The sequence below is a fragment of the Oncorhynchus mykiss genome, chromosome 30, assembly GCF_057628025.1.
Source record: "Oncorhynchus mykiss isolate SJ-2025 chromosome 30, ASM5762802v1, whole genome shotgun sequence".
Lineage (NCBI taxonomy): Eukaryota > Metazoa > Chordata > Actinopteri > Salmoniformes > Salmonidae > Oncorhynchus > Oncorhynchus mykiss.
The window spans coordinates 37,845,694-37,860,406 of NC_143051.1; the positions used below are offsets into that span (position 1 = coordinate 37,845,694).

Consider the following 14,713-nt stretch of genomic DNA (forward strand, 5'->3'; position numbering starts at 1 on the left):
CGCTCATTCCTTCGACGATAAAAGCAAATCCGACCATCACCCCTGGTGAGACAAAATTGCAACTAGTCAGCGAAGAGCACTTTTTGCCAGTCCTGTCTGGTCCAGCGACAGCGGGTTTGTGCCCATAGGCAACGTTGTTGCCGGTGATGTCTGCCTTATACAACAGGCCTACAAGCCCTCAGTCCAGCCTCTCTCAGCCTATTGCAGACAGTCTGAGCACTGATGGAGGGATTGTGCATTCCTAGTGTAACTCGGGCAGTTGTTGCCATCCTGTACCTGTCCCGCAAGTGTGATGTTCGGATGTACCGATCCTGTGCAGGTGTTGTTACACGTGATCTGCCACTGCGAGGAAGATCAGCTGTCCATCCTGTCTCTCTGTAGCGCTGTCTTAGGCGTCTCACAGTACGTTACAATTTATTGCCCTGGCCACATCTGCAGTCCTCATGTCTCCTTGCAGCATGCCTAAGGCTTGTTCACACAGATGAGCAGGGACCCTGGGCATCTTTCTTTTTGTGTTTTTCCAGAGTCAGTAAAAAGGCCTCTTTAGGGCCCTAACTTTTCTCAACTGTGACCTTAATTGCCTACCGTCTGTAAGTTGTTAGTGTCTTAATGACCGTTCCACAAGTGTATGTTCATTAATTGTTTATGGTTCATTGAACAAGCATGGGAAACAGTGTTCAAACCCTTTACAATGAAGATCTGTGAAGTTATTTGGATTTCTACAAATTATCTTTGAAAGACAGGGTCCTGAAAAAGGGACGCTTCTTTTTACTGAGTTTATAATGTACTTATCGATATAGTTCAACTTTTAGCTGGAAACTTCACTTATCACAAAAAAGGCCACATCCTCATATCATCTGGGTGTATTGAAACATCTGAGTGACATCCTTGTAAGGCTTTCATGCCATGTTCTGACAGGATTTCTGAGAAGGGCAGTTGTCCTTCGAGAAGAGTCCCTTACAATTCAATGAGGAATAACTTTCTCAGTATGTTACAATACAACCAGGTGGACGAGCAGTTTGTTACAATACAACGAGGAGGAAGGGCTGTTACACTATGTTAGGGCTTCCTATGGGCCCAACGCTAACCTGTTAGTACATGTACTACAACAAGTGCATCTCAAGGTAGCATTTGGCCCTGTGACCCTAATGGACAGGTCTAACTGCTGTCATAATGGGGTCAGCAAAGAACCAGACACCATTCGACTTTAGCCATTCTCCTTTACTCACGCTCCACTGGTCTTATTTCTATCAAGCAGCATAGGGGGATGGAGGGTATTGCAGTGATAAAAGGGCATAGGGGTCTTGCTACGGGGCTAAATTCGATTGCCTCAGAAGGCGGCATAAAGAGGCTCAGGGACCTCTGCGGGGGGGGGGGGGGTAGAATGCGGGAAACAGAATAACCTGAGATGCTGTTGGTCACCTAAGGGGGTATCAGATAACATGAGTGAAGGATATAAGCTGGGACTGGAGCCTCAACTGAGAAAGAATGTTATTTGTGGGAGAAAGTTGTCTTGTTGAAAGTCAGGTGGGGCCCGGGTAGGTAGGTAAACCACTGCAAAGCTCTGCATAGGTTTCTTCACTGTATAGAAAAAGGGCCTCGAGTTGTGATTTTATCGCTCGACTTCTAATAATAACCTCCAGAAAGCAGTACGTCTTGCAATAATCACCTGAAGAGCTGAGTTGTGCTGCTGAGAATGCCTCATAAATACTTTATGAGTGAAAAGAACTTCAGAAGTGCTCCCATGATGCTCGTGGTTGGAGAGGGAGAAAGGGAGGTTCTGGCAGGGTAGGAGGCAGTCGTCACAGGAACTTAGGGAAAACACGATCTCTCCCGGGAGACATGAGAGGGAACGTCACGCAGCTCTCACAGTAGGGGTTTTCGCAGGTCTTGTCCATCATGACGTTTCAACTGAGCTTCCCCTCTCCCTCCCTGGCCTGATGACAGAGCTGAGCAGGGAATTTCTCACTGGGCATTGCAAATGTGTCATGTTCAATTAAGCCTCATGGATGAGTGAGTATCCTTAAAATCAACAGTGGGAGGGGAGAAACGATGGAGGGGGTAGATATTGCAGCTTGGTACTACTATCAAGTATTATTTGAAAAGGTCGGGTCATACAAATTTCCAAGGTGGCAAAGGTCCAGATGAATAATGTCATTTAAAAATTGGCGTACTAACAAACCCCCACCCCCGAAACTGTTCACACCCCTCTTGTTGGCGGGGGGAAAATGTTAGTTTTAAAGCCAGATTTCACACAGTTGAACACATTAAGCAGACAATTTGCTGTTTTAAAAGCTCATTTTTTGCAATTATACATATTGTTCCACGTCTTCTGTTTATATGATACCAGGTGTTGAAGCCGCGGTCCGTATTGACCCTCTTCTGGGTCCGGTTCCGGTTCGCTAGTTGAGTATGGAGGCCCAAGAGGGTAGTGAGAGTGTGAAAAAGTTGGGCTTGTCGTCTCACCAACAAACCCTGCAAACCCTGTTGGTGGGAGGGTAGAGCGGGGTTGTGACTAGAGGGAGTACACCTACAACCGGAAGTTAATTTTTGTAAAAGGTTATGATAGCATTTTAGCTTACCGTAACCGTAAATATTTTCCTAGCCTGCCATGTTAATGATTCTAACAAGCTACAAAAAAAAGTAACTTCCGGTCGTAGCTGTACTCCCTCTACTCAGAACCGTATGGAGGGGAAGGTCGAAATAGTCTCACTCCAGATCTTTGAGGAGCGAGAGAGAACGAGAGGGGCTTATAAAAATTGGTGTGGTTTCTCGCTGTAGAAAATCTCCCCGCTCTCATCTCTTTTCAAATGTGGTCATTAGTGGCTTGTGGCTTTCCCCTTCTCTCTTCCTGCGGAGCTTGGATGCTGGGCCTCGACATGATCGATGGGAGCTGGATGTCTATAATCCATTTCATTTGACATCTGTCTCTTCCCGAGCTGAGGGGAGATTTAACTGAAGATGCTGGAAGCAGAAGATAATTGCAGGCACTCAACATCACCAATCGTACACAAAAGAGACCTGTCTGGGAGGCAGTTGGCGCAGTTTCTCTTCTCTCTCTCCATCGACCAAAAGGTTTAACGCGCCGGTGCAGACTCCATTTTCATGTCAAAAGCGGTAACGAGCAGCGTCTACGATCGTACTCAACGCTATCTTAATGTAATCATGACTTCCAATTCCCAGAGATGGGATGCTACGTTAATGTAAATCAATGACACTGTTTGTGTGTTTCCGACTAACAATTAAGGCTCTTTGGACACTCACCATGTAGAAGTAGGAGAGGCAGCAGCCAATGGACCAGAACACCGAGCCGGTTTTGATCGACTTCACCTATGAGGGAGAGAACAGACAAACGGTTAAGGACTAGTAAACTGACAAAGCAAAAAACAGTTTAGAAATGTTTGCAAATGTCTCAAAACACTGAAAAGTTATATTTACATAAGTATTCAGACCCTTTATTCAGTACTTTGTGGAAGCACCTTTATGCAGCAATTACAGCCTGGAGTCTTCGTGGGTATGAAGCTACAAACTTGGCACACCTGTATTTGGGGAGTTTCTCCCATTCTTCTGTGCAGATCCTCTCAAGCTCTGTCAGGTTGGATGGGTGTGTCGCTACACAGCAATTTTCAGGTCTCTCCAGAGATGTTCCATCAGATTCAAGTCCGGGCTCTGGCTGAGCCACTCAAGGACATTGAGACTTGTCCCGAAGCCTCGTACTACTTTGTCTTGGCTGTGTGCTAAAGGGTCTTTGTCCTGTTGGAAGGTGAACCTTCGCCCCAATCTGAGGTCCTGAGCAGGTTGTTTTCATCAAGGATCTCTGTACTTTGCTCCATTGATCTTTCCCTCAATCCTGACTAATCTCCCAGTCCCTGCTGCTGAAAAACATCCCCACAGCATGCTGCCAATACCATGCATCACTATAGGGCTGGTGCCAGGTTTCTTCCAGACGTGACGCTTGGCATTCAGGCCAAAGAGTTCAATCTTGGTTTCATCAGACGAGAGAAACTAGTTTCTCATGGTCTGACAGTCTTGGTGCCATTTGGCAAACGCCAAGCGGGTTGTCATGGGCCTGATTTGTAGAGTGCTGCAGAGATGGGAAAACCTTCCTGAAGGACAACCATCTCCACAAAGGAACTCAGTGACCATTGGGTTTTTGGTTAACTCCCTGACCAAGGCCCTTCTACCCCAATTGCTCAGTTTGGCTGGGCAGCCAACTCTAGGAATAGTCTTGGTGGCTCCAAACCTCTTCCGTTTAAGAATGATAGAGGCCACTGTGTTCTTGAGGACCTTCAACGCTGCAGAAATATTTTGGTACCATTCCTCAGATCTGTGCCTCGGCACAATCCTGTCTCTGAGCTCTACAGACAATTCCTTCAACCTCATGGCTTGATTTTTGCACTAATATGCACAGTCAACTGTTGGATCTTATAGTCAGGTGTGTGCCTTTCCAAATCATTTCCAATCAATTGAATTTACCACAGGTGGCTTCCAATCAAGTTGTAGAAACATCAGGGATGCTCAATGGAAACAGGATGCACCTGAGCTCAATTTTGAGTCTCATAGAAAGGGTCTGAATACCTATGTAAATAAGGTTCCTGTTCATTTGTAATACATTTGTAAAAAAAAAAAAAGTAATTTTCACTTTGTCATTATGGGCTATTGTATGTAGATTTGTAGTCACGCATGAGTCACTGAATGTAATTTGAAAGAGGAAGTACTTTAAGGATATGTTTTCGTTTGTCTCCTCCATCTCCACTAACCCAAGCGAATTGTATGGATTTCTTTCCTAATAATAATGTAAAATTAACATCTGTACAGAAAGACTCATGTGAAGGCCAAATTCCAGAGGAGGAACTTCTTGATGGAATTAAAGCCTTTAAGGCTGGGAAAACTCCGGGGCTGGATGGCATACCCGTGTAAGTACACCAAACATTTTTTGATATACTCAGAGGACCATTATTAGCATGTTTTAACAACTCCTATATAAAATGGTAGATTATTGAACACACAAGGACATTCTCACTTGAAACAGGACCCAAGTGGTGTATATATAAAGATCCAGTCCATTTTAAAAAAGTGGGGGCCTCTTACACTTCAGTGTTGTGATGCAAAAAATCCTAGCAAAATGCTTGCCACATAGAATTTAAAAAATATTGTCAGATATTATTCCTCCTAATCAGACAGTTTTTTTTTTTTACATGGACAATACATTGGAGATAATAAAAGACAAGTAATGGAAACAATAGAATACTATGAAATATCAGGAACACCAGGCCTGGTTTTCATAGCTGATTTTGAAAAAGCTTTTGATAAAGTACGACTGGAGTTTATACAGTGGGGCAAAAAAGTATTTAGTCAGCCACCAATTGTGCAAGTTCTCCCACTTAAAAAGATGAGGCTTGTAATTTATCATCATAGGTACACTTCAACTATGACAGACAAAATGAGAAAAAAAAAATCCAGAAAATTACATTGTAGGATTTTTAATGAATTTATTTGCAAATTATGGTGTAAAATAAGTATATATGTAGATATCTACATAAAGGCAGGGTAAAATGACGAGGCATCAGGATAGATGAGTAAAATACAGAGTAGCAGCAGCATATGAGTGTGAAAGTGTGTGTATGTAGTGTGAGAGTTTGTGAGCGTGTCAGTGTATTGTGTGAGTGTTATACTGTATATGCACTTGCGAGTGTGCAGAGTCAGTTCAAGATTGGGTCACAATGCAGATAGTCTGGGTAATCAATTACAGTGCCTTCAGAAAGTATTAATACCCATTGACATATTCCTATGTTTCAGCCTGAAGTCAAAATTGATTAAATAGATTATTCCCCCACAAGTTAGCTTGGGTGCTTTGACTGCTGTTAGGGCAGTCAGATCAACCCTTAAAGAGATGGGTGGGGCTAAAGCTTAAGAGGGTGTGAACGATGCTAAATGGGTGTAGACCGAAGAGCTCTCCAGTAGGTTTACCAAAACATTCAAAGACCATTTTCTTAAAAGTGAGGTTACAAGTTATCAACTTTCAATGCAAAATTACTTTCCCATTGTTCCTCAAATGCCGTGTATAATATACAATTGTGTAGCTCGGTCTCCACTTTTATCAAATGTAATTAACACAATTTCAAATTTTGCTACATAAGACCAAATTAAGTAGGTCGGTCACATATGGAGAGTGGTACTCAGTAATGTGTTGTAACGGATTTGTCCAAAACATAACACTTTGTATGCAAGACAAAATGTATTGCTTTGCCACATTTTTTTGTAGTATTACTTTACTGACTTGTTGCAAACAGGATGCATGTTTTGGAATATTTTATTGTGTACAGGAGTCATTCTTTTCACTCAATTAGGTTAGTATTGTGGAGTAACTACAATGTTAATCCATCCTCAGTTTTGTCCCATCACAGCCATTATTAAACTCTGTTCTAAATTCACCATGGTGAAATCCCTGAGCGGTTGCCTTCCCTCTCTGGCAACAGAGTTAGGAAGGACGACTGTATCTTTGTAGTGACTGGGTGTATCGATACACCCTCCAAAGTGTAATTTAATAACTTTGCTGTGCTCAAAGGGATATTACATTTTTACCCATCTACTAACAGGTACCCTTCTTTGCGAGGCATTGGAAGCAAATTCTTACTCCTGAACTTATTTAGGCTTGACATAAAGGGATTGAATACTAATTGACTTGGTGTTTCAAATGTAATTCATTTGTAAAAATGTCACTAACAGCAGGTAGTGTGTGTAGTCCAGTGGACCCCCCCACAAAAATAATCAAGATGTATTCCATTTCCAATTCAGGCTAACAAAATGTGCACAAAAAAAAAAATCAAGGGGGTGTGAATACTTTGAAGGCACTGTAATTAACTCTTTAGCGGTCTTCTGGCTTGGAGTAAGAAGCCGTCTTGGAGCCTGTTGGTCCGAGAGTTGATGCACCAGTACCGTTTGCCGGACAGTAGCAGAGTGAACAGTCTTATGGCTTGGATGGCTGAAGTCTTTGGCAATGTATCAGACCTTCCTCTGATACCGCCTGATGGAGGTACTGGATGACCGGGAGTGATTTACTGATCCGTCCGTAACACCCTCTGTAGCGCTTTGAGTTAAAGGGCGGTGCATTTGCCATATCAAGCGGTGATTCGGCCAGTTAAGGTGCTCTCGATGGTGCAGCTGTACAACTTAGGATCTGAGGGCCCATGCCAAATCTTTTCAGCCTCCTGAAGGGGAAAAGTCACTCCACTACAGCCCCGTCGACGTGGATGAGGGTGGCCAATGGTGGCCAGTTTGAAACATGTTGGGATTACAGACTGGGACAAGGAGAGATTGAAAATGTCCGTGAAGACACTTGCCAGCTGGTCTGCCCATGCTCTGAGAATGCACCCTGTTATTGACTCAAGCCAAGTGGCCTTGCTAGTGTTTAAAGAGAGGGCTACCTAGCATATTAGTCTGCTCCTGACACACTAGCCGGGACTTCTGGATACCTGGTCTCATCCCACAGCCTGAGTCAACACATTAAAAAAGGGACCATGTCTGACAGATAGCCCCATTTTACCTTTCATGACACTGTGGGAAAGTGATGGAAGGGGTGCAGGGCAGGTGGGGGCACAGACTGTTTTATCGAACGCCGTCTGAGAGACACATTACAGTCACTTGACCTGCTGACGAGGATTGATTGATCAGCGGGGGAAAGCAGGCATGGTTCCGAATACCCACCAGAGCCTCAGCCGACCAGCGAAAGCCTCCATCCTCCCATCGATTTTTAAAACCAACCCAAAACAGTTACCATGTCACGCGCCGACGAGGCGCCATCTGGTTTTGACCCAAGTGTGAAACTACACATCTCCTCACAGGTAATATTGAGGGAACTGATAAAGATGTAGGCAACTGAGGAACACTAGAAGCCTTTTTTTAGCCTTCTCAGTGCCACAGACAATTAAAAGGGAGCTAGCATAGAACCTACCAGGGCCCGAGACTACCACGCAGAGCATTTGCATGTCAGGTCGAAATACGTCTCTACTCCTCACACGGCCATGTGATCGCTCATGTTCAAATACATCTCTCGTTTACTTCCCTCACACAGCGATACAGGCGGGGCTAATTAAATGTGAGCCTGGAGAAACTGTGAAATTAGTGTGACAACAATGTAAGCACAGTGGAGAGGGGTTAGGGGAGGGTAGCGGGGAGTGCTAGTGTTAAAAGGGGCAGGTCTCTGGGGTGCGAGAGGATTCAATTATAGATTAGGGAGGGAGGGGGGGGGGGCAGATTAAGCAGCTGGAGTTGAATGGGTTATTAGCAGATAAAATGAAGGAGAGGGATAATGAAGATTGGAGAAGAAGCCTGGGAGAGGCTCCTATTTCAGCCTGCGAGGAGGGATCGGCTAAAGAGAAAGAGAGAGAGGGTGAAAGCACTAAGATAAAAGTGGGTAAATGAGACTTATAATGGAAAGCAGTGACGCGTAGCCAGGATGATAGTTTTTTCGGGGCTCTTGCCGGTGGGGGCCACTTGGAACACTCATTGTCTGCATTCCAAATCATGGCACCCTATTCCCTATAGTGCGCACTACTTTTGCCCAGGGCCCATAGGGCTCTGGTTAACAAAAGTGCACTATATAGGAAGTAGGATGCCATTTGGGATGCACTTGTCGTGTTGGTTCGTTTTAAAGACAGACGTGGTCCATGTGAAATGACAATTAAAAGCCCTTAAGACACTGCAGATGCAAAAGCTCTGCCTAAACCAAATAGAAAAATGATCCGTATCTAATCATTGTGAAATTATGACAGAGAAGGCGGCTTATGACAAGGAAAACACTTCATCACAAGCAGACACTGCAGGTTCCCAAGTAAATCATACTAGCATTAAAAAGACAATGTCCCCAGTAGCGTTTTAGCAGTACGCAAGTAAATGCATAATATTGAGCAAACTAATAAATATTGAGCAAATTATACATTGTCTGTCTGCGTTTCATATCACAACAGTGGTGGAGCCCCCCTGGGTCAGGAGCCAGTCATGACTGACAATCACACCAATAATGTGGGAGGTTCTCTGTGGCACAACTCCAGGGTGTGTGGCTGGTTGATGAAAGCCGAGGCTCTTCAAACCAAGTGGAGTTGTCAGCTCAGTCACACTCGCTTGAGTTAACGTGACACTCCAGAGGCATGACATGGAAGCAACCTTTGGGGTCTTAAGTCCCCTCGGGAGTTCAATATGTCCGTACTTCGTTGGTCAAGTGTCAAGCTGAAAGAAATCTACTGACTGATAAATGCAGAGACGGAGAAGTTCAGGAACAACACACAGAGTCCTGCAGAGCTTGCCACTGGTGACAAAAAAAACAAGTGAAGCATGGTGGGAGAGAGCACGCGCCACATTTACCTGAGTGAATGCCGGTGTGTCCTTGGGAGGAGGGAAGGAAAAAATTAAAATAAATAAAAAGTCGCTCCCCGTTTGTTAGGAGCGCTGTTCAGTTTTAACCCTGAAAAATCCTTGAGGATGACTTGGTGTGGAGGGGATCCTTACGATTCTCAGCTTGTCTGGAGAGGCTTAAATGCCACCCGAGTGAAATTAATCGAGGGAACTGATGGGGAGCCAGGCGCCCCCTGCCAAGGTCGACTTTGATAAGGGGGGGAAACAAATGCTGATTAATGCCGAATTTGCCCATTTACAATGCACTTCAATTTAATCTGTGGGTATAAGTTGCACGCACCTGCCTCGGCCTCAAGTCATCAGGGAGCATAATGTACAAAATGTGGGAGGGAGTAGAGCGGTGTGTGTGAGGCTGTGACTATATTGTGATTGAAGGGAGAGGACATGCACTGAGGGCAAATAATGTGAATATGGGAGATTCTTTTGCCTAGAATCCTCCTACAGCAGATGGTCCATTTCCATGGTGTCTTAAGCCATTGTGCTCATAATCCTTTCACCTCGTGTACGTTAGCTTATCCAATGTCTGGTCATATTCTCCGACATTCCGCTAAGCCTATCAGGGCAGTTTTTTGGGTGATGAGAGAAAATAAAAAAAGGGGTTACTGTTCAAGTGAATGGACTGTTCAAGTATGGTAAATAAATGCATTTCACCTCCAACCTTAAATATCTCTGTATTTTTAAGATCACCGGCAGCGACTGAAACCAGACAGTCAGGAGACTGAGTGAAGGTTCACAGTGTAGCAATAATTTAACCACGCCAAAGCAGCTATTAGCGCATTGACTGCAAATCTTGTCAAATAGAACGTCCCTCTTCACATCAAATGGGCCATGGGTATACAAAATCGAAAAACACACTGAGAAACATCAAGAGACAGTTTTCCCAGACACAGATGTAGCCTAGTTCTGGACTAAAAACATATTTATTATGGAGATCCTCCATTGAACTTGTTTTTTATAGTCCAGGACTAGGCTTAATCTGTGCCTGGGAAACCGACCGCTAAATGTAGGACGTTTCTCTAAATGCATACTATCTTTCTCCGAGCACGCAAATTTAGTCAGAGTACGAGTCCAAATCAAAGTAGGTGAAACGGAGCACGCTTCACGAATGCGCACTCCGTTTGTACATATTTTGAAACAAATATGACGTAACCACGTCAAATTACGCAACATTTTTGGGAAATTAATGGTGGCCATTATTTGAGCTGAAAGCGAGAGAAAATACACTCCGACTTTGGAATGAAATGTTGCCTATTCACATCTCATATATTTATCTTGATATGTTAATACATGCTGTGTGAATTTTGGGATGCTTTTTGGGATGCTTATCTGTCTACAATACCTACTGTAGTGTGTGTAGATTGCAAGTCAATAGCTAGCTAGTTACCCACGAAGAATCAACCTTGCATAATTCGTTTTAGGACATTTTTTGCCTGTTAATCTGGTTAGTTACATTATTATGATTCACATATAGCTAGCTAACTGATAGTATTGAAGTCAAACGTTTGCTTTGTGTATATCTCCTCTATTGCCATTGCCCTGGCTGGGAAAAAATGCTCAGTGAACGGGGCGGAGCAGCGTGAGGTAATACAGTATGGGGAGTGCGAGTGCATCTCAAATGCAATGTTTTACGCATTCTCCACACTGTCGTCCTCACAAGAACGTACTCAAGAGAACAGCCTCAGAGAGCATGAGAGTGGGGCACACGGTAGTACCCATATTGAGAAACACCCACAGCCATAAAGGATCTCAAAGGGGTTTCTAAAGGATGGAAGTTCAAACCGGAAGAGGCAGGCTTACCCAAAGGTAGTAGGTGAACTGGAGGGCGAAGATGGCAATGCCCTCGTTGTCAAAGGAGCCGGCCACCGAGCGGGAGATGTACCCGGGAACAATGGCGATAAAGCAGGCAGCCAGAAGCCCCGCCCCCTGGTTCCACAGTTCCCGCGTCAGCAGAAAGGTGGAGATGGATGTCAGGCCACTGAACACGGGCGCCAGGAAGACGCACACATCCCGGATGTGCACCGTCAAGTGGAGCAGGTTCAGTACGTAGTGTATAAGGCCTGCGGTGACCATCAAACCTGGATATACCTAGAGAGAGAGAGAGAGAGAGAGACAAGATAAGAGGGGCTGTAATGGAACATTTATGGCACCTTCACGCATATGGATGGGATACTTGCATTTTATATCCAGGATAAGACAACACACTGGGAATAAACTTTTAAAATCAACCATAATGTACTGTAACTTATCCATCGAGCAGTTAGTTGGAACTCCACAGGTCAGGCAGGAGAGTGATACGTCAAGTAAGTGTTGGCTTGCTGCATCCACATGCTTGAAATACCACAAGAGTGAGTCAAGTTAATTGAATCTGCTCTGGATTTACAATTGGGAAAACCAGGTAAGGCGATCTTCTCCACCGAAATACTGACTAATTGCCCAGTTCAAAGCTTACAGCTCTCTGCCTATAAACTCATGAGACCCGGGCCTAATTAGGCTCGTGTGAAACCTTTCTGAAGTCAGAGGGGCTGTGTCTAAGTGTGAGTGATGCCCTGATGTATGCTATACGCCAGGCAGAGACAAGTCCAGCGGACTTTGGCTCGTCTCTGCCTGACGTGCTTCTCGTTTTTAATTAGCTAGTCGTAGCCTAGGCGTGCTAAACTTTATCGACCATAGTCTTATTGCACCTCTCTCCCAAATCATCCAACCCAGTTTCCCTGACCTGGAGATTGAGCTAGAGCCTCGGCTAACTCTACTTCGGTTAAAACAAACGCTGAAGTAATCACTGTTTGGTTGCCCCCAGAACAGATGCTGGGCTCTCTGTAGTCTGCACCCCCCCGCCCCCCCCCCACCCCACCCCACATATAGCGTCACATTTAGGCCCGTCAGCGTAAAAAAATGTGCCTGGTCCATTTCTCTACAGTAACAAAGGGCAGTTTATTGGCTTGACAGAGCCCTATGGTTAAGCAGTGTCACATTTATTCAGCCCTCAAAATCTTATCTACGACTCTGGAGAGGGAGCGGCTGGCAGATATCCCCCTTGAGAGTGGGAGAGAAAAGACAAGGGATCCGCAGAGAGGCACTCACTGACGACATTTACCGAGACCTGCTCCTCCCTCTCCAAACGGTGTGACCCATCATGTGCAAAAGGGGGACCTGTGTTATCATACACAATTAATGAGGGCTGTCAAGACTCATTTGAAGCCGACTGAAGAGGGGAGAGAAGGCGAGCTGATGATGGCGGGGTGGGATAAAGGAGACAGAGGTGGGGCGCGGCACACTGCTTAGGATCCCTGTTCGGAGACTCGGAGAGGTGCTACAATTACTGCAGACTAGCGAAAATGTTTTTTGTTGTTGTTGAATACCACTGAAGAAAAAGGCAGAGTGACACACTATTCAGGTGTTGAAGTGGTTCTGGAATGCCTGCGAAAGTCAGGAAACCCTTGGGTGAGCTTCACCAACTGCACGGAATGGATTCCATTTGATATTGTCAAGATGCACGACATGATCCAAATCATTAGGAGATTGTAATGTAACTCAGTTATTCCTTCCGGGGATTTGTCATGCATAGGGGCTGTGGCAGTCATGAAACTATCAGCCGGTTATTGTCATGCAATTGACTTCCAGTCTTACGGTAACTAACAGACACGTTGAGCATCTCCAGGCCGCCACACACATGGAACATATACATTTGAAAAAGTCTAATAAACAGCACAACACTGCAGCCATTATTTATTTTAGGCAGGTCTAAAGAAACAAACAGTCTGAAGATTTTTTTTCTACGGAAGAACAGAATACGAGTCGACCAACTATGTTCTCTGGCCTATGCTCCATGCTTGTTCATTTATGCTTAAATCCAGTGCTATTATTTTATAGTAAGAAGAATAAAAACAGAAAGGATACTTTTTCCCCTGTGTCAGCTAGAGAGTGTGCATATGAAGTGGCTATGTTGAGCACAAAAGTGATTATTTGAAACAGATCCTATACGCTAGATTTAGAGTTATTTGGCAACTTTAGGTGGGAATGAGACAAACCCTTAGAATGTCTTAGAAATCAAAAACACATGGGCTGCATGGTGCGACTATAGTCGATTGTTTATTTGAGAAAGTAGCTAAAAAAAGTTTGCGCTCTGTTCCTTGCCTCAGGTTGCACACGTTCTCTCATCAAGTGATCATGTTTTCACCCAATCAAACGAGTCTACATTTTCTTGTCTTTACTAATATGTAACATTTGTTTAGATATTGAATGGCCCATCAAATGTGCAGGAACAGGGTCAAAATGAGTTGTTAGCCGTATGCACTTGAATAGCGAATGGAGGCCACTTTCCCACAATTCATTTGTCAACCATGCCAGGTAGGCTACTCCGGTTTTACAGCCAAGCATGTTCTTAATATCAGCAGCAGAGAAATATAGTAGCAGCTGGGATCCTCTTTGTTAGTGACAACTATCAAAACTCTGCTTTCACACAGGATTGCATATAGAAATGTCTCAACTTATAAAGAACACTTCTTTCAACTCACACGTCAACCACTGAGGAGCAGGCAACCTCTCGCTGCGCAACAAGTGGTATTCCACCCAAACTCACTATGCCATGGCTCTCCAACCCCGTTCTGGTTTTTCACAACAAAACCAGTCATGAAATTGTTGAACACCCCTCTGCGCATTCAGGAACACTCAGGAACTCCAGCGTGGTCTTGGCTGTGTGCTTAGGGTCGCTGTCCTGTTGGAAGGTGAACCTTCACACCAGTCGGAGGTCCTGAGCGCTCTGGAGCAGGATCTCTATTTCTCTGCTCATCTTTACATCGAACCTGACTAGTCTCCCAGTTCCTGCCGCTGACAAAACATCCACACAGCATGATGCCGCCACCACCACCTCCACCGAGGAAGTCTGGAGCTCTGTCAGACTGACCATCGGGTTCTTGTTCACTTCCCTGACCAAGGCCCTTCTCCCCCGATTGTTCAGTTTGGCCGGGCGGCCAGCTCTAGGAAGAGTCTTGGTTTCAAACTTCTTCAATTTAAGAACAATGGATGCCACTGTGTTCTTGGGACCTTCAATGCTGCAGAAAGGTTTTTGCTACCCTTCCCCAGATCTGTGCCTTGACACAATCCTGTCTGAGCTCTACGGACAATTCCTTCAAACTCATTGCTTTGTTTTTTTGCTCTGGCATGCACTGTCAACTGTGGGGGGGGGGGGGGGGTCTGTATACTTTCCAAATTAAATGTATAGGCCTAATAGAGCTCTCTCTAATATGTCTATGGGTGTTCTGAATTAAATCACCTTAGAACGCGCTGTCCATTTCTTTGT

At 44.7% G+C, this 14,713-nt stretch overlaps 1 protein-coding gene across 2 annotated transcripts in view; it reads right to left on the bottom strand.

Annotated features, from left to right (window-relative positions):
- LOC110488472 (dolichyl-diphosphooligosaccharide--protein glycosyltransferase subunit STT3B) overlaps positions 1 to 14,713 on the bottom strand; it is a 95,413-nt gene that overhangs the window by 23,766 nt on the left and 56,934 nt on the right. For both annotated transcript variants that reach the window (XM_036970671.2, XM_090228212.1), the window contains exons 3-4: positions 11,212 to 11,499; positions 3,265 to 3,330 (exon numbers count right to left, since the gene is read on the bottom strand). In XM_036970671.2, coding sequence (XP_036826566.1) covers positions 3,265 to 3,330; positions 11,212 to 11,499 — 354 coding nt within the window. The remainder of the gene's footprint in view (positions 1 to 3,264; positions 3,331 to 11,211; positions 11,500 to 14,713) is intronic.